At 47.3% G+C, this 20,195-nt stretch overlaps 1 protein-coding gene across 15 annotated transcripts in view; it reads left to right on the top strand.

The window, feature by feature from the left end:
• The window catches only part of ATE1 (arginyltransferase 1), a 53,178-nt gene that overhangs the window by 19,658 nt on the left and 13,325 nt on the right, over positions 1–20,195 (top strand). For 11 of the 15 annotated variants that reach the window (XM_008159502.3, XM_028136377.2, XM_008159501.3 and 8 more), the window contains 3 exons: positions 2,094–2,126; positions 9,355–9,536; positions 12,027–12,126. In XM_008159502.3, the coding sequence (XP_008157724.1) occupies positions 2,094–2,126; positions 9,355–9,536; positions 12,027–12,126 (315 nt within the window). The remainder of the gene's footprint in view (positions 1–2,093; positions 2,127–9,354; positions 9,537–12,026; positions 12,127–20,195) is intronic. The other 4 variants (XM_028136379.2, XM_028136381.2, XM_028136390.2 and 1 more) reach the window with 2 other exon arrangements.

Here is a 20,195-nt window from a genome sequence, read left to right on the forward strand (position 1 = left end):
AGTCAGTCTGTCTCATGTTGGGCTACTGTAAAAAGGACCCAAAACAACAAAGCTTGCACTTTAAATTTCAGTAGAATGACTTGTTTCATATCAGCATTATGAGAATTTAAAATTTTGTTATACCTTGCACTTTCAGAAAGTTCTCTTAACAGTTAATATAATCGAATTGCATATTGATACAATTTAAGAAAACATTCTTTTGTCTCTGTATTTTGGTATTCCCTGGCATCGAGAGCCTATAGGATATTAGTTAATTACGTGGCTTTGGTGTGTACTAGTAATATTTCAGCAATATTTACTTGAGTATTTGGGGGAGGAAGTGTCTGATACAGGTTTTTTAAAATTTTATTTTAAATTTATTTTTGTCTTTATTGTTGAAAGTATTACAGATGCCCCCTTTTTTTCACCATTGACCCTTTCTAGCCCGCCCCTGCCTTCACCACATGATACAGTTTTTTAAACTTTATTATGGAAACTTGAAACATTCGCACAGTAGAGATTCGTATAATGAATTCTCAAATACTCATCTCCTGTCCTCACTCGTATAATATAATGACCAGTCTTGTTTTGTCTACACACTCACCCCATTACTTCCCTCCTGACCCCTCAGTGATTTTTTAAGAAAATCCCAGACATCATGTAATTTCATTGTGCAACATTTCTGTGTGTATCTCTAAGAGAAAATAAAATCATTTGTGTTCCCTGTGAGTGCTGGCTAGGGGGGATCCAGCAGGGCTTGGGAGCAGGCCTAACTCACTGTGCATGTAGTTAATTTGCATTTAGAAAGATCAAGAGTTTATGCTACTTGGGTATTTCATCATTATTGTAACTCAAGGGGTTTGAAATGTTGATTTTGTAAGGACATCTAAGAAAACACGAATTACCATTATGAATATGTATGAGGTAGGTGGAGTCCTGGGCTCAGAGCAAACCTGCACTTTGCTTTGTCATTTGTGCTTGACTGCCTCCCCCAAAATTTATGCGTCGTTGTTTAAATGCTGGGAGGCAGCATTCTTAGTTTCAGGTGAGATTCTGCAAGCTTCTGTGCGCGTCAGAGAAAGAGCAGAGCGGAAAGATATGCGTGTGGCTGGGGAAGGAGCGCTGAACAGGGTAACTGTCACCGAGTGGAGCCGTACCTGCCCTCTGTCATTTGGGCTCACCCAGCCTGTTTTGGGGACGGGATATAGTTGTACTGATGTCAGAGAGGAAGGGAGAGGGAAAGAGTTAGAAGCATCAGTGATGAGAGTCATTGATCGGCTGCCTCCTGCTCGCCCCCTACTGGAGATCGAGCCCACAACCCAGGCATGTGCCCTTGACCGGAATTGAACCGGGAACCGTTCAGTCCGCAAGCCAATGCTCTATCCACTGAGAAAAACTGGTGGGGGTGGAGGGGAGCTTTTATTTATTAGCTTGAGGTATCATTCACATACTACAGATTTCACCCCTAAGGTGTACAATCAATGATTTTACCACCATCATCTAATTTTAAAACATTTTCATTACCCATTAGCAGACCCCCCTCCCCAGGCAACCCTCATCCGCTTTCTGTCTCTAGAGATTTCTTATTATGAATATTTCATGTAAATGGGACTATTATAAAATGTTGGATTGCTTTTTGCCTCTCCTAAACCCAGAGCTTCTGGGATTCATTCAAATCCAACCTCCTATTTTGCTCTTGACTTTATTTCTCTCTCTCCTCCCTTCCTCCCGATGTAGACCTTGTCCTTTGCTTGGCGTTTACTTGACTTTGGTCAGGCAGACGCTGGCTCTTCCCTTCGAGCGGGCGCTTTCTTATACAGCGTTGTGAAGTGAAACTTTGAAGAAATACTTTAGGACTTAGTTGTTTTTATACAGATTCTTTAAAAAAAGTTTTACTTAATGTAATTCAAGTCGTCAGATGCCCACTGTGGGCCACACTGACCTTCGCTGTGCTCTGGATGGCTATGCTATGTATGAGGCATTGATGTTATACGTGGACTTTGGGGTTACTTGAAGTGCTCTTGATGAAAATGTGTGTAATAAGTTTTCCTTTTCTGTTCTCTTTTGCTGCTCATTTACTGGATGAACCTGATTCTATTCAAATGTGACTGCAGTTCACAGGATTCCTTTGCACCTCACCGTTGGAGGTAAGTTACACCGACCTGAGCACTAGCATCGCCGATGGACATCTTGTGTGGGGCACAGATCACTTACTTGATCCTTTTGTTGTGACACATTCATGCTTCAGTAACAGAAACGAGATGAACGCAGACTTTCTTGATAAGAATTTCGATAACTTACAGAGCTGTTCACCTTCATAACAGGCCATTGCTGCTTTTTAAGTACATCATCTACTTTAATAAGCAGAGTGAAATCAATCCTTCGTTGTAAAGAACAGTATTGTATCTCTCGCTCCTGTAACTGTTTTAACATCAGCCTTATTTTCTCTGAACTGCCGAGGTGTTAACGAGCTGGAGAAGCCTAGGCAGAGGCTGACATCAGGGACGCTTCATTTGGTTCGGAAGAGCTTTTAAAAATCTGTGGATTGATTAGGGAAGAGCAGAGGACTTCCTGTGACTGAGGACTTCCTGTGACTGAGGACTTCTTGTAACAGGCCCTACTCTAGGTGCCTCGTTCACTTCTCGTTTAGTCCTCACGGCGGTTCTGCAGATGAGAACTGAGAAGCTAGTGATAAAATGGTGAGATAAAGAAAAAATTTAGCTATTCAGGGAACCAAGGAGTCCTTGTGAGCTGCAGCTGATACGGAATAACTTGCAGGAGATGCGTGAGACTGGGAAAAAATAGAAAGGGAGGTGGCTGAGAGTGTAGAGACGCTTGGATTTAGAGCCGTTGTGGGTTCGAAGTCATGCCTTCACTTCCTGGCCACCTGGCCAACCCCAGCGTCTCGGGCCGCTCCAGGCCAGCGAGAAGAGCCTGCTTTCCTTGCTTCCTGGCTCAGTCTTGGTGTCGTGCACAGGAGCACCGAGGAAAGAGTTGGTGGGGCTGAGGCTGAGAGTAGCAGGTGTCATCCATATTCTGGCAGCTAGAAGCTCAGCAGGTTTCACGTTTGTATCCCAGTGTGGGCGATACTCTGACTCCCCAGCTGGGTTGTAGCCCCTCAGCCTCAGGATCTGTCGTCTTCGTCTCCGGGTTCCCAGGTGCAGGTGGGACGTGGAGCGCAGCAGCCGCACACCTGGAGCTGCACCAAGCACGCGTGCTTTCAGTGCCTCTCGCCCCTGGTGACACGGCTTCAGGGTGGAAGCTGTCATCTCTGGTGAAAACAAGGGGAAGGATCAAGATTGAAGCTCAGTGATGATTTCTGTCATTTTCTGTGTGATTTGCTTTTTCCACTTAATGATTGGAGATGTACTTTGCCTTAGCTAAAGTGATCTATTTCTGACTGGGCCTATGGACATGAGGGAGGGGGAAAAATAAAAATTTAACATGGCCAATGTGCTCTTTTTTTCCTTAATGTATTTGGGAATTGGTTGAGGGCTTTCCGTTGATATTGTTTTAGCCTGGAATTTCCCAGGGGCTACCTGATGACAAGTTATTGGCTGCTACCCCCCCCCCTCAGTCTCCAGCTCCCCACTCCCAGTCTTCAGCTTCTCCCCAGTCTCCAGCTTCCCCCCAGTCTCCAACTCCCCCCAGTCTCCAGCTCCTCCTAGTCTCCAGTCATTGAGCTCAGGACTTGGCTCCTTGGCCCTGCGGAGCCTGAGAGCCCAAATAAAGCTAAGGCAGGAGAATGTTGGGAGTCTCTAAATGTTCGATTTTGCCATTAAGCTTATGGTTTAGTTGTAGAAGAGACACCTTGCCTAATCTATATATATAAAAGCCCAGTGTGCTAAGTGTCCGACTGTTCGACCAGTTGCTATGATGCGCACTGACCACCAGGGGGCAGATGCTCCAACCAGTAGGTTAGCTTGCTGCTGGAGTCCGGCTGATGGGGACTGGGCAAGATGGGCCAGACACATCCTGGAGCCATCCTGTGGTCCCTTCCCAGCCCCAATCATGCACCGATGGGGTCCCTTGGCCTGGCCTATGCCCTCCTGCAATCTTGGGGGATGTCAGAGAGCCGGTTTCGGCCCGATCCCTGCAGGCCAGGCCAAGAGACCCTAGTTTTGAATAAAAGAAAAATAATTCTGGTAGAGACTGAAATACATGAGACTTGCAGTTGGTGGAAATGAAGGAGACTAAATTTCACTTTGTCCACAAACGCTGCTCTGAATGAACCATGTCCCTTTGTTGCAAGTCCTAAACAGTTACCTGCCACGTGAACTGATGAGATTGTCTGGGTAGTAACTCCATCAGTAATGGGATCCGCTGCCGCTTGAGTGGAGCCATGTGTGGAGCGTCGTTACTTCCCTCTGTGGGGCTGACCCTTCACGTTCCTGTGAGCTGAGGACTAATAGAGCTCATTACGCTTTATGGGAAAAGAGCTTTTATCACCTCGTCAAGTCAGGCAACATATTTCCATTCTAGTCCCAGTTTTGTGTGGCTCTGTGGCTGCCGATGTGCGCTCCCTGCTAGGTTTACACCGGGCCTCTCCCTTACAGACGTTTTTATTGACGTTTCTAAATCTGAATTACATTTTGTGTGGCACCACCTACAGATGTCTTCAATTAAGTGTAGGTAAGTAAAGGGATTATATATCAGAGGCCGAGAGATTCTTGAAATTCTCCTCTGAGCCAAGCCCTGCCAGCCGGTGCGGTAGGGGCAGTCTCAGCACCATTCTGGAGGTGACAGCCACAGAGGGGCCTCTGGAAGGAACTGAACTGTGTGTGACTGCCGGCTCTGGGGCTTCTCTTCAGAGGTGTCCTTCCAGCCCTTCATTTCAGATCAATTAAAGTCTTCAGTTGCAGTTACTATAACTTAAAAGAAGTTGGCACCGACAGTGTGTGGGTACTGTGCTAAGCTCTCTGCTTCCCTTGTTTCAGTTCTCACAAAGTGTCTATATTATTAGATATATAGATATTCCCCATTTGCTTATGAAGCACATTGAGCCTGGAGAGGTAGGTGAGGTAGAGTCAGTATCACAGCTGCTTGTGTGAGTGGGCAGCAGCGGCAGGCAGGAGTGCATGATGACACTGCTCTGAGACTCGTGGCACAGGAGGTGATGTCACTTATTGGAAGGAAGACAGTGATGAGTTGGAGACGGATTCTGTAAACGCTAGAGCAAGCTTTCCCAGCCTCAGCACTGTGGGCGGGTCGGTTCCGTCTTTGTTGTGGGTGCTCTCCTGAGCAACACTCCTGTCTCCTACCCACACCGATGCCAGGAGCTCCCTCCGTCTGAGCTGGAACCAAATGTCCTGGCCCGGGGTGGGGGGGTCGGAAGGGGAGGGCAGGGGAACCACTGCCCTAGAGCAGCCTTAGAAAAAGAAAAGGGAGATACAGTTCACAATCCAGTAGTGAAGACAGCAACGAGAACACATTTCCAGTCTCAGAGGGTCTGGGAAAAGAAGGAAAGCTGAACAGAGAACAGGTGAGACAGCTAGAAAACAAATAGCAAGATGGCCCGCTTTAATCCACTGCTATTGATTTTATATTAAACTAGAGGCCCGGTGCATGAAATTCATGCAGGGCGTGGGGGTCCCCTCAGCCCAGCCTGCACCCTCTCCAGTCCGGGACCCCTTGGGGGATGTCCGACTGCTGGGAAGGGGCCTAAACTGGCAGTTGCACATCCCTCTCACAATCCTGGACCACTGGCTCCTAATTGCTCACCTGCCTGCCTGGTTGCCCCTAACTGCCCCCTCCCTGCTGGCCTGATTGCCCCTAACTGCCTATCCCTGCTGGCCTGGTCACCCTTTACTGTCCCCCTCTGCCAGCCTGGTCGCCCCCAACTGGTCCTCCCCCCACCCCCGCCTGCCTGGTCGCCCCACACAGCCAGCTTGTTCAGTCATTTGGTTGTCCCTCACTAACCCCCTTGCTGGTCTGGTCATAGGCAGCCATCTTGTGAGGGCGTGTGGGTCAATTTGCATATTACCTATTTATTATATAGGATATAAACAGTCTAAACCAAAGCTCGGCTGTGTGGAAATGTTCTCCATCTGCACTGTCTCAAACATGTATGTCGCTAGTGGTCATACATAGCTACTGAGCTTGTTAGGAACCGAATTTTAAATTTTCTTAAATGTTAGTTAACTTACGTAGCTGTGTGTGGCCAGACCTGCATTGAAAGACACCCAGTAATTTTTCATATGATGGGGATCATATTTTCCATTTTACAGTGTTGTATTCTTACTTAACTTGGAGAAATGTTCATGTTACTAAAAAGTCTTGGTAAGAATAGTTTTTAATTATTACATAACAGTTGCTCATATGAATGTACTATAATTAGCTTCTTTATTTTACAGTTTTGTTTAATTTGGTTCTTTAGTGTACTGATTGCCAGAAAATTAGGAATTGGTTGCATTTGATTTTTAAATCACTTTTACAAAACTTGTTAACCCTGAGTGTTGGTGTTTGCAGTTTCCAAATTAAACTTATTTTTTAAATTTCTTACTATAGACTACTTCAGATTTTCAAGTTTAGTTTTTCTTTTTCTTAAATAATGTAGATTTTGATGCCATGGTCGTTTAGCACACCTTTGGGTTTCTATTTTTAAAATGAATCCAAAGTTTAGCATATACAGTATTTCATGAAACTAGAAACAAAAGGCAAAACAGGGACTAAGTTCTTGTGAAACAATGCTGACTTTTAATCGTGCTTAAAAAGAGGACCTTTGGGGCCTCCACAAACTGTTGTTTAAAAAAGTTCAGGGCACCAGGTGTCTGATCGCGGCTTGAACAGCTGTGTTTGGGGAGGCCCTTTCGGTGCCGCAGAAGGAGCGGGAGGGCACAGGCTCTGCTCCTAAAGCCCCTGAAGACGTTCCCTGTTCTGTCTTTGACACACACACACACCCCTCCCCTCGCCCCCGCACAGTGTCACCTCAGTGCTTGGCGGGTGACTCCCCCTTTGAGTCTGAAGTGTGTGTTTTAAGCATAACTGAGGGACGTGGCGGCAGATGGGTCAGGAGACAGGTGCACTTCATCAGAGGGAACAGACACTCACTTGGGGAGCGGTTGGACTAGAAGCCTGAAGTGGCCTGTTAACATTGGTGGACTCCGCACAGCGCCCTGGGAGTGTCTGCCGGCTCATTAATCACAGCCCCTGCCATCTCCCGGGTTTGAGGCGGGTTTCCTTTTGTGTAGCTGGTGGTGAGCTTCATTGTACTTTTCCTGTTGTCAGCTAAATCCTTGAAATGAGGAACTTTTGAGAAATAACTTGGCTTATTCTTTCACACATCCAAATCTGTATAAACTGCAGGCATGAGAAAGATAAACTATTAAATAATTGCTATCACATCACTGACTTATGTATGAGGAGATTAAAGCTAACTGCTGTTATTAGTTTAAATAACTTTGCTGTTAAATGAATGAGCCACTGGTGTAACTTCATAGACATAACCTTTTAGGATGTGCCATTCAGACCCTTAAACCAAAAGCTAAAACTGACCCAATCTGCAGGATGCTTTTGTTTGTACATTGTCGTTTGTTTCTTACAACTACCTTTGAGCGTGATGATTCCTATTTTTAAAAGGTAGAAACAGACTTTTAAAATAAGTTAAATTATTGTCTGGGATCCGTCTATAACTCCATGGTTTCGTGATTGTATTGCTTGATTGACTCCTCCTGGATTTCAGGTTTCCTCATCTGTGATGGGACGGGGGTCAGAGTAGATCGCTCTGTGGCTTCCTTTTCCTAAGGAATTGGAAGGCAGCCCGCGTCCACAGGAAGTGCTTTGAGAGAGGGCAATGATGCCTGTGGTAGGGCAAGCTGCTCATTCAAAGCAGTGAAACGAAATGGAAGCAGGTTATTAAAAGCGGAAATGAGAAAAATAATGGTTATTGGAAACTGAGAAGGTAATTGCAATTTTAAAAACTATTTCAAGCTGGTACACAAATTTGTCTAATTAGCTCTTTTTGTTTGTTTTGTTAATCCTCACCCGAGGATATTTTGACTTTTTTTCTTTTTTGAAAGAGTGGAAGGGAAGGGGAGAGACAGAAGCACCGATGTGAGAGAGACACATTGATTGATTGCCTCCCGCAAGTGCCAGACGAGGGTGAGCCTCCAACCGAGGTACAGGTGTGTGCCCTTGACCGGAATCAAACCCGGGACATTTCGGTCTGTGGGCCAGCGCTCTGTCCACTGAGTCAAACTGGTTACGGCCTCATTAGCGTTTGACTTGGAGGTTTCTGACAGTTACAGCTCCCCCTTTCCATCCCCGGGTCCCTGCAGGGCTGCTCTCCTGTGTGGTTATTTCTAACGACAGGGAGCTGCGTTCCCGTGGGCCTCAGGGCGCACCTCTGAGAGACAGTTCTTGTAAAATGCCAGAACATCAGGAATTTGTTTCTTTCTGACGGCACAGTGGGAGTATTCTAGCTTCGGAAACAGCTTGTTAGACTTCAGCTGTTGGTGTTAGTTCAGGTGGTGCAGCTGAAACAGGTTCGTTCACCTGTCCTCTTGAAACCGAGGGAGGTAAGAGTCACTGTTAAGAGCAAAGCTCGATGTGGCAGTGAGTGCTGAAACCAGGGTTGACACAATTCATCATAGTTGGTGGAAGCTCTTAAAAGTTTAAGATGTGTTTATTGCCCAAGCAGCACGTTAACTACAGCAGTGGAAGTTATAGAAATCACGGACACCGCTAGCACCTCAGTGCATCCTCGTGTTGGTTGTGGTTGACCTTGATCACCTGTGCAGGTACTTTCCCTTTCCATCAGACGGTGCTCTTTGGAAGGAAGTGGCTCTGTGCAGCCCACACTGAAGTAGGGAGTTATGCTCCCCTGCATTTAGGTTTTCATTGATTTTTAGAGAGAGGGGAAAGGAGAGGGATAGAGAGAGAAACATCGATCAGCTGCCTCCTTCACACCTGGGCATGTGCCCCGGCCGGTACTCAAACAGGTGACCTCTTGGTTCCTGGGTCAGTGCTCAACCACTGAGCCACACTGGCTGGGCAATACGACTTTATTTTAGTATTTCAGCTCGGGCCTTTGGAGCTCTCTCACTTGCCCCCCGGCCCCTTTGATATGCCTCCATTGATCGAGTTTGTTTTTCTATTTTTGAGCCCTTCCTTGCTTTTGGCACTACAAGATACTTTAGGCTCATCTTGTACATTTCCTTCCTCAGTCCTGGAATCAGGCCTTCCTCCAAAGAGAAATGGTTCTTTTTATTGCAGAATGGAGAAACCGAGATCAGGTGCTAGGTGTGCTTGTCACTACTGGGGTGTCATTTCTCTTAGGCCTTATCTCACAGAACAAGTACATACATGTGTGTATGCTCACCCTTCCATGTACATATCGGTGACAAACTGCTCATGTGTGTGTGTCTGTTTTCACAGCCAGAGAATCCCCCGAATGGACCCGACTGTGGCTATGGCTCCTTTCACCAGCAGTACTGGCTGGACGGGAAGATCATCGCGGTGGGGGTGATTGACATCCTTCCCTCCTGTGTGTCGTCTGTGTATTTGTACTATGATCCTGATTATTCGTTTCTGTCCTTGGGTGTCTACTCGGCACTACGGTAAGATTGACAGTTGTTAGGGTCGTATAGAACTTCCTCATTTGATTATGTGTCATCACAGAACAGTAGAAATCCTATTGTGATAGTACATGTAATTTGTTGCTACAGTTGTCTCTCATACTAGTATGTTGGTATTTAGAAACACCACTTTCAGGCTGAGGCCAGTGTCTGATGGTAATTCCCAAGCTTTTGAAGGTCTCCATCCAGCTGCTCTAGTGCATGAGAAGTCATTGTATTTGTGGGATGCTTTTGTTGTTTAGTGTATGCATTTATTTAAGCTCCCCTGTCAGAATCTCTTAATGTTCCTTAAATGTGGTATTATTTATTTATTTTTCTTGTCATCAGTGTTGTATATATTGTTTTTATAAAGGTTAAGTGAATCTGGCACAAATGAATTGAAATATGCAGTTATGTAAAATAGATAGATTAGGCCCAAGATTCCTAGACTCAGCTTGACATAGGCCCCTCATCGGACAATGACTTCCCTTGTATGTCAGCTGCAAACACGTGCAGCACAGCACACATACCTTCGGTGCATTATCCTAAGGTGAAGAGATCGGGGCCTTATTCCATGAAAATACTTGTTTCGTTTTTATTCTTGCTTGTACCGGTATGTAACGGGGGTGGGGAGGGGGTTGAGAATAGCTTTTCTGTTTGGGAGCTCAAGCCTCTTTCTGTCCCTCGGTATCATTGTGTCATTTTTCCCTCTACTTTCCCAGTTCCTCTGTCTGATGGTCACATTTTTACATCATGGTAAAATGTACTTTGCGATTATTTTTATTATTGTGTATGGGTGTGTTTTTTTTTTGTATTTATGAAAGTAAGTTAACATTTTCTTTAATCACCATTTGATTATTTTTTAATTTGGTCCATAGTTGGTTTTTGTGTGTTTCAATGGTTCATGATATAAAGAAGTTCTCCATCTTATCTTAGTGATAGTAAATTCACAATTATACATGTTTACAACTGATCTCTAATCATCTTTTACTTTTCTTAGGTATTTAATTGCATTTTTATATAAACTAAAAAATATTTATGACTCTTGGTGATCTCACTAAAATTGGAACTGATCATTTGAAGCAATCGCATTTTCTAACTTGAGACACATATTCTGTTTATTTCAGAACAGATACTCTTTCTTTGTACCGAAATCAGTTAACACTTTGAAATTATTGGGATTTTTTTTTGTTTTATTTTTGTATCTATCACTTTACAGTGCATAGCTGTGGATTTGTCTAGACATCACAGATGAATATTAAGAATGATATTTATTCCTATACAATAAGTCCCATCCATGTCTCAATAACTAAGAGACATAGAAATCCTGCATTTGAGATAGTAAGTAAATAATTCCCTGCACAATGAGAGAGATGTGTTTATTGTTTGGTGTATCTTTGGAAAATTCTAGAGAGCTTTGAGGAGGGAGCAGGGAGCCTGCATAGGAGAGCGTGGGGAGGTGCCCCCTGTGCAGCCCTGCCCGCCCTTCCCTTAGAGCCCTAGAGGTGGAGCTGCTGAGCTTGTGGAGGAGAGAGAACTAGGAGATCGGTATTTCAGAGCAAAATTGGCACCAGTAGATCACAAGTTCCAATTCTATTATTACCGACTTGAATGTAGTTCAGTGAAACCTGTTCAGGTAGCTTTTCCCTCCAATCATTTAATAAATATAGGTTTTTGTATTTCAATGTATAATCAATATAGATTTTAATGTAATCTAGTCTGCAGATTTAAAAAATGTTTGAATTGGCGATCTTGAGCATGGCTTTATTTTTAAAGATGTATTTTAGAAATGTAATTAATTTGTTTAGTAGATGCTTACTTGAGTTCTATTTATGGGTTCCAAAGCCAGGAACATAATTCTAGGCCCTCTGCTGTGCTGTGACAAATAAACCATGGTGGCTGAGGCCTCTGAGCAGGTGCAGTTGAGGATCAGAAGGAAGGAAAGGAGGCGGCTATGTAAAATCTGGGGCAGCAAGTCCACATACCCTGAGGAGGTGGAGGAGAGAGGAAGGTGTTACACTAGGGTGTCAGCTAACTGTGGACAGTGATGTGCAAGGGGGCAGCTGGCAGCGGTGAGGAGGGCAGCGGAGCCGGGCTTGCAGGTCATGGTAAGGAGGTTGGAGTGTGATACCAACCCAGTGCCAGCGTGAGGTCACCTGATCTGCTTAATGAATAACAACAAGAAACCATACTAAATAGCTCTCTCTAACTCTACGGTGTTTGAATTTTAGATTAACCACTATCTATACCCAAAAAAGTGTAAAACCTGAATTTAGATGCATTTGCTCAAAAGAATTTAGAGGGTTTTTTTTTTTGGTGTCTTTGTATTAAAAATCATCTCACAGTGTTTTTAAAATAGTTCTTCTTTCAACACTTGGATTTTTTTTTGATAGCTTAGTATCAAATTTTATCAAATATTTGTCATCAATTTACATAGTACTTTCACTGTTGGAACTAGGTATAACTGTATCTTCTTTATTCTTCTTTTGACAGAGAAATTGCTTTCACTAGGCAACTTCATGAAAAAGCATCTCAGCTCAGCTATTACTATATGGGTTTCTACATTCACTCATGTCCCAAGATGAAGTATAAGGTAAAGTTGATTTCACACGTGTCTGCTATAGATCCAGTTTATGAAAATTCATGCTTTCGTAGTTTGTCATCACAATAGTGTCGCTTGTACATTTCTAATGAACATCAACAAATTATTGTTAAGCATCTTCAACCTTTCATAGTGTCTAGCCTGTTCATCGCCTTGCATAGTGCCTTCCCCATAGGCACTTAATAGTTGTTTAATGTAGTTGATCTGCAGTAATTTGCTGACCATGTAGAAATCCTAGCTATTCTGGGTAAATTTACATGCTTTTTCTGAATGAAGCCTGGGGAAAATCAGTTGAGAAGTCAGGAAATTGGGGAAAAGTATAATAATTTTGCCACAAGAATTAAAGCTGAGTAATCCCCTTAGAACCGTTACTGGTTTGAAGGAATTCACCAGCATCAAGTTTAAACAAGGGGAACGCTGACATTTTTAGGAAGAGGACAGGTTGGACTTGGTCTAGCAGCTGGTTTTGTTTGTAGCTGTGGCTGTGTTGTTGGGGTTTTGTGGCCCTGTCTGCTATTAACACTGTAAGTGTAATATTAATCAGTTTATCTCCTGAGTATATGCGTGGTGTTCCAAGAAATAAGCGTTGGAAGCAAAGTAAGTTTATAAATTGTTCATTTCCACTTGGGATTTCCTGTAGTGCTACTAACATGCTAAGAGATCCAAACGTTAGGTTTTTGGAAATAGTGATTTTGCTGGCATTTTCCAGTGTTTTAATATTCTCTATGGGCTAGTTCGTTTTAATGCTGCCAGGCCTTTGGGATCTGAAGGCGGTGTTTTGGCTGAGCTCATTATCCAGATCTGTCTGTGGCCAGAGTTAGCAGTGATTGCAGGCAGTCGGCATGGGTGTCATGGCGTGGCCAGACATCAGATAGTTGAAACAGCAGAAAGGGCTCGGAAATGTCAGAAAAAAAACAAAAGGCTAATTAGCTGTGATGAATCATCCTTAAACTCGGTGCCTCAGCTTGACTGTGGTCTAACACAGTGGTCGGCAAACTGCGGCTCGCGAGCTGCGGTTTGCTGCTCTGTTGGCTAATGAGTTTGCCAACCACTGACCTAGACTCTCGATTCCAATAATTACAGGCTGTTGTTGTTCCTTGTGATTAAGCCCCTCCCAGTGGTCGGCAAACTCATTAGCCAACAGAGCGGCAAACCGCTGCTCTCGAGCCGCATGTGGCTCATGAGCCGCAGTTTGCCGACCACTGGTCTAACAGCACGGGCACACGGGCAGTGCCAGCGCTGCTGCTGGTCGGAGGGAACAGATGACCTCACAGTCGCTGCATGGACCTTCCTGGAGCTAATGCCCAGTGACCACAGAGGCATTGCAGTAAGGGCTTCCGATGCCTCCTGCTGGCAGTGGGGGGTAGAAACATCACATGCTCATCACAAACTCTTGTGTTTAAATTGTTAAGTTTTAGGTTTTGCTGCGTCAGAGTCAAAGGCAGTTTCCTCAGGGTCTCGTGTGCTGAGCTTGCGTCACTGATGTGAGCGAGTAGAAGCTCAGTGTGGTTCCTGGGCCCAGAGTCTGCAGGGGCTCACGTCTTTTTAGCAGCGCGAGGAGAGTGAGGAACTGAAATGCATGTACTGGCTCTGTTTATCAGATTTATGATGAGGTGTCTGTAACTGCCAACTTCGGAGATCCTAAAATCCTTGCCCATTAATGAAAGGTAGATGTTAACGGGATTGAAAGCGTATTTAACCAGTGTTTCTTATTTTCCCGTCCTGCTCATCTCCTCCCACAATGAGGCAGAGCTTGGTGTGGAGGGAACTTGCTTCCTAACCTTGAAAGACAGTCCTGGGCCATCAGTGAGTCTATGGCCGCGTCACCTCTGGGGCTTCTGAAAAGCACTGAGGAGCTCTGCCCGCAAGAAGGAAGCTCGCTGCTCTCTCCACAGCGTCCGCAGCCTGGGGGCGCTGTTTTGCTTGCCCTTGACATGCCTCTCTGACGCCATCGCTCATCTGGTAGGCACTCGCTCACCTGCAGGTGCAGCTGGGGCCTCCTGTCCTTTCCGCGTGCACGTTGTAGCTCCTTGCGCTCAGCTGTTTGTCGAGTGGGATCCCCGAGTGTCCATGGAGGGGAGGGCCTGTGCTGTGAGAGCAGATGTGGTCCCTGCTTGCCAGGTCTCCTCTGTCCCTGTCCCGGACCCAGAAAACCCCTTGACCACCAAGAACTCTCTGGCTCAAAATGTCCGTCGTGCCGAGGTCTGAGAGGCCTCGGGTAAAGGGTCGCCCCCTGCCGTCGGTCGGAGTTGCTCGGTTACTGTGGGTAACGTGACTGCTGCCGTCAGAGAGGAGCTGTCAGAAAGAGTGACTTTGGGTTCACGTGACCAGGTTGACATAAAGTATTCTGTGTGACACACCAGAGAGGTTCCTAGGCCTCATCCGTGCCCTGGGCGGCCATAACTCATGGAGGACCCCCGACTGCCTGACATGTGCTGGAGGAGGCTCACGTGTGAAATGTGCTGGAGGAGGCTCACGTGTGAAATGTGCTGGAGGAGGCTCACGTGTGAAATGTGCATGGAGGAGGCTCACGTGTGAAATGTGCATGGAGGAGGCTCACGTGTGAAATGTGCATGGAGGAGGTTCACGTGTGAAATGTGCATGGAGGAGGCTCACGTGTGGAATGTGCTGGAGGAGGCTCACGTGTGGAATGTGCTGGAGGAGGCTCACGTGTGGCCTTCACGCCACTGAAAGGTGATGAAGTGTTGGTGCCAGGAGACCTGTCGCACGTCTGAGCCTGGGGCGAGCAGCACAGCACAGAGGCTAGCACTTCCCAAGGGTGATGCTCCCTTTCCCGGTTCCCATAGGCGAGGTAGGGTCTGCCTTTAGTGTCTGTAGGTCGTTCTGTTGCCCTTGCTTTGTGGGAATAAAAAGGAACCGCAGCTTCCTAATAACCAAATGGACTGAGTGACTCTGACCCTCGCAGCCACGTTCAGTGCATCTTTCCTAGAACAGAGGGCACCACCGTGCTGGCTGCTGCTTTGGGGATGGAGGTCATTGGGGGAACAGCTTTTGAGGTGTGGCCCCTCCTCGCTCGTGGTGGGCACTGAGCTGTCGGAGAAGCACGTATGCAGGTGCGTCTGTGGCTTCCCAGCTGCTGTTCTGCCTCCATGTTGATGTTAGAGTGAAGCCAGTTCCCCTGCGCCCCCCCAGGACTCGCCCTCCTGGCTCGACCTCCTTTCCTTCCTGCATCTGGACGAGTTCTCTTCTATGTCTTCATTCTGAGAGCGAGGCAGCTGCGGGATTTTTGTGCCGGACCTTGCAGAGCCTGCTGTCTCCGTCGGTGGCATTAGCTAAAGGGAAGCCATCGTGAGCAGCACCATTATCTCGGAGGGTCAGTGTCGGCTCAGCCGCAATGTCGGGAAGCAGTGAGCCTGGGCCGCGGGGAGGACCTTCCGCCCGGGTGGCTTCCTTTCCTCTGCCAGCTCATTCCTCTTCGCTCTTGTAAAATACGATTCCATTTCAGACTCCAGTCGTGTGCCTCACCTCACTCTCTATTCTCCTGGAGCCTGGGGTCTGGCTGTGAAACTCCGGCCTATGTTGGTGTGTCTGCGACTTGAGTCAGACCCTGCTGTCGTCTGCTTGCCTGGCTGCAGTTTTCTGGATCATTGCTGAACCTTCCTCGGGGGTTCTCTGTAGTTTCCATGTCTGGCCATGCGTGGTCTGGGCTCCTTGTCACAAATCCAGCCCTGGTTCTGACAGTGGCTTTTAAAAAATTTACTCTTTTACGTTATGGATATGTTATCCCTTGCATATATCCTTAAATTCTCATAATTGGCAAGTGTTTGGGTTTTTTAAGAAACCCTTCAGTCGAGGCACACTGTAAATCCAATCGAGTGCGCAGAAGTGCAGAGCCCGCGGAGATCACGGGATGAACACACACTGGCGCCTCTGACCGCCTCCCAGAGAGGGACCCTCTCTCCCCGCAGTCACTCTGCAAAGGCCAGAGAGGAAGATCAGGTTGAAGGCCCCTTGGTCTGCTCTTTGGCACAGCACCATGGGAAGGATGCACGCCAGGGACATGGCTGTGCTCCGGGAGCCCCTGTTCACGGACTGGAATGTGAATGGATGGAGTCCTACATGCCACAGAGGGGGGTTCTTTTATTTCAGTCATCGAACATGTAAGAACCATTTTAGGGTTCAGGCCACACGAAAGCGAGCAGCAGACCAAATGGGGCTCCTGCCATAGCGCTGACCCCCTGTGACCCCCTGCTCTACAGCGTCAGGTAGACTAACTGCCATGCATTGAAACACAGTGAATGCCTTCAGCCCCGGGGCTCCTGCTGATACCAGGATGTTGCCAGGGTCTGCTGGGCACCGTGCTGGCTGCTCAGAGGCTGCGTCTGCGGAGCTTCCAGGCGGCTGCGGATCGACAGCTTCCAAACCTGCTCCGTGCTCCCCACTCTCAGGCTCAAAGCGTAAAATGGCCATGATTTCAGGCTCTGCGGCATCGTGACTTGTCAGATTACCCTCCCACATCTGGAAGTTGTAGACTTCAGCTTCGATTTTATTTCTACTATTTCCAGAGAGTTCTGATGTGATAATCATGCTATTTTGATTTCTCCAAACTGTTTCTAGATGTAAAGGTGATGATTGGCTCCTTAAATTTTAGGAGGATGTGTTTTGTTTTTGTTTTTGTTTTGTTTTTGTTTTGTGTGTGTGTGGGGGGGCGTGCGCATTTTAAAAGCAGGCGTAGCTATCTTTTCTTTTTTGTTTTAAATATATTTTTATTGATTTCAGAGAGGGAGAGAGAGATAGAAACATCAATGATGAGAGAATCATTGATCGGCTGCCTCCTGCACACCCCCTACTGGGAATCGAACCTGCAACTCAGGAATGTGCCCTTGACCGAAATTGAACCCGGGACCCTTCAGTCCACAGGCTGATGCTCTATCCACTGAGCCAAACCAGCTAGGGCAGGAGGATGTATTTTTTGTGTAAAGTCAAAGATAGATGACACTGTGGAAGAATGGTTGAATGGTTTGGCCGTTGGTAATTTTCCCTTTACACATGCATTTTAAAGTTAAGTCCTTTCAGCTCTAGCCGGTTTGGCTCAGTTGATAGAGCGTCAGCCTGTGGACCGAAGGGTCCTGGGTTCAGTTCCAGTCAAGGGCACGTACTTTGGTTGCAGGCTCCTCCCAGGCCCAGGCCCTGGCCAGGGCGCATGCAGGAGGCAACCAATTGATGTGTCTCTCTCACATCGATGTTTCTCTCTGTTTTTTCCTCTTTCTTCCACTCTCTCTAAAAATCAATGGAAAAATATTCTCGGGTGAGGATTAAAAAATAAAAATAAGAAAAAATCAAGTTCGTTCAAACCATCCATACAATATTCTTACATCATAAAAGTCTTTTGTTTGTTGCGTATGTGGTTTTATAATGGGCTGAAATGGATAAAACTATAACATTACAAAGATGTTAATAATTACTATCATCTTGAGGTTCTGTAAATTCTGTTCTGGTGGCATGGTTGAATTTGGGCCAATTTGATATTGTAGGCTGGATGTCTTAGTTGGAATGAATAAGTAAGCTTTCTCAAGTTGTCATCCAAGATTGTTTGGTGTTTATAGCATCATAAATTCTTCACAATTAAGTTATCTAGAACTCTGTGAATGGACTGGATTTGCCCACTCTGAATACCTGTCTAAGGTAAAAGTGGCTATCCGATATAATAAAAGCCTAGGTGGCGTCACACCCTTCACAGCATCATCACAAGATGGCCACCACGCCAAAACCGGTTTGGCTCAGTGGATCCAGCATCAGCCTGTGGACTGAGGGGTCCCGGGTTCGATTCCGGTCAAGGGCATGTACCTTGGTTGCGGGCACATCCCCTGTGGTGGGTGTGCAGGAGGCGGCTGATCGATGTTTCTAGCTCTCTATTCCTCTCCCTTCCTCTCTGTAAAAAATCAATAAAATATATTTTTTTTAAAAATGATGGCCACCAAAAGATGACCATGCGCACAGCAGAGGCAGGGCCTAGTGGCCGCTCTCACGGTGAGGCCTGGGGGTCCCGAGGCTCTGCGCGGCATGGAGGAGGCAGGTCTCGGCGAAGGAGGCGGGTTGTGGCAGGGGGAGGCAGTTGGGGGCGATCAGGCCGGCAGGGGAGCAATTAGGCGTCAATCAGGCTGGCAGGCAGAAGCATTTAGGGGCAATCAGGCAGGCAGGCAGGCGAGCAGTTAGGAGCCAGTGGTCCCAGATTGTGAGAGGGATGTCCGACTGCCCTGTGGGGTCGGGCCTAAACCGACAGTCAGACATCCCCTGAGGGTCCCCAGATTGGAGAAGGGTGCAGGCCGGGTTGAGGGACACCCCCCCCTCCATGCACGGATTTCGTGCACTGGGCCTCTAGTGTTCTTCATAATCACGTAACTGAGCGTTGAGACCGGGAGGAAACAGTTATCCCTTGAGCTTGCTGACGTGTGGGTCCTCCCCCAGCTGTCACAGTAGCCTTCTCCAAGCCCTTCCTTGCTGAGACATAGAATACTGGTGACATGTAAGGCCATAGGATGTGATTGTACTGGACTCCTGCTGCACGGGTGAGGGGGAAGGTTATCCTTAAGCTTGAAGCATTTAAGTCACTGTGATGAATTTCCCATCAGGCAGAAAAAAAGGAATGATTACCAGAGATCACACCCCTGCGACACAGGAGGTTCAGCTCACTTCTTCTTTCCCTCAGGGGTGTAACTGCACAGCCTCAGGAGTAAGGCTTTCACAGGCACTGGAAATGTTCACGGGAAATACCAGCTTCAGGGAGAGGCGAGGCGGCGAGGCAGCTCGCTGTGTGTGAAGCTGTGCTTCATGGCCGTGGGCAGCATCTGTTGGCCTCGGGTCCTCTCAACCTGAAAGCTAAAGCCAGCCCCGAGGGCGCTCGTAGGCGAGTCTCCAATCTTGGCTTTGCCAGTGATTGGCCTTAAGTCACTTGACTTTCTCTCCCGCCCCTCTTTTAAATATTAAAATGAGACTGGAGACTGCCTCGGGAGGTCTAAGGCTCTTCTACCTTAATGGTCTGATTTTCTATTTTTAAGGAATACAGTATGACACAGTTTAGTTTAAGTCAGCAAATATTCACTAAGTATTTATTGAGAGCTCAGTTCATATAAAGTATTCTGCTCAGGCACAAGGAAGGCAAAGAAATGCTGCACTTCCAGGTCTCGGGGAAACTCCAGGTTGGGGTAAGTGGGGGCCGGGGGCGGTGGGGGGGGGGCGCGCAGTGGATAGCAGGACCCGGTGCACTGCGTTCTAGGATAGGCTTCCCTGTGGCACTCGCTGTGTGATGTGCTTTTCCTCGCCTGTTTGCCGGCCTGTGCCGTGATGTTTCTGTGATTATAAAGCTGCTCCCTCCTGGGAGGGGTCCCTGAGAACTGAGATGGGCAGCGTTGTTCCCCACAGCACGGAGCCCGGCAGGTGGTGGGTGTTTACTGATCACCTGCTGGCCTGCAGGAATGAGAGCCCGGGGGTCCTGCCTGGGACGGAAGGAGTAGGTGGTGGTGAGGGGGTGCCGAGCCCAAGGTGCAGTGGGCATTCAGACCCACGAGCGGTCACCCTGGCCCACAGCCCGTGCCTAGTGCTTAGAGCCAGTGCCCTGGGGGTGCGGGGTAAGGAAGGCGGCTGGCGCACGTGGGCCTGACAGTGTCCGGCCTCAGCCAGGGAGCAGGAGCGCTGGTCCACGCAGCGGTGGTGTGGACTGTAAACACGGGCAGTCCGGTCACTTGACACACGAGGTTCTGGGACCAGTAAAACCTAAGCTCGCTTCAGAGCGGAAGGAATTGGTCGTGCCTTTTTGTCTGTGTGATTTCTCATCAGCTGTAACTAAGATCGCTGGCCTCTGCGATGTTTTTACTTTAAAAAGGGGTCGTTCTACTGTGCTGTAGATATTGCGGAACCAGAAGGCGTTTCGTAGAGAGTTTACCCGTCAGTGCTCTCCGGAGGTGGCAGGGAGCTGGGCTCACCAGGGAGAACTTGGAGTCAGCTCCCAGGTCTGTCTGTGGTTGGAAGGCGTCACCTGAGGGGAGTCAGAACCGGTGACTCAGACTGTTCCAAGCAACAGCTTAGCAGAGCAAACACGG

Source organism: Eptesicus fuscus, chromosome 17 (assembly GCF_027574615.1).
Source record: "Eptesicus fuscus isolate TK198812 chromosome 17, DD_ASM_mEF_20220401, whole genome shotgun sequence".
Taxonomy (NCBI): domain Eukaryota; kingdom Metazoa; phylum Chordata; class Mammalia; order Chiroptera; family Vespertilionidae; genus Eptesicus; species Eptesicus fuscus.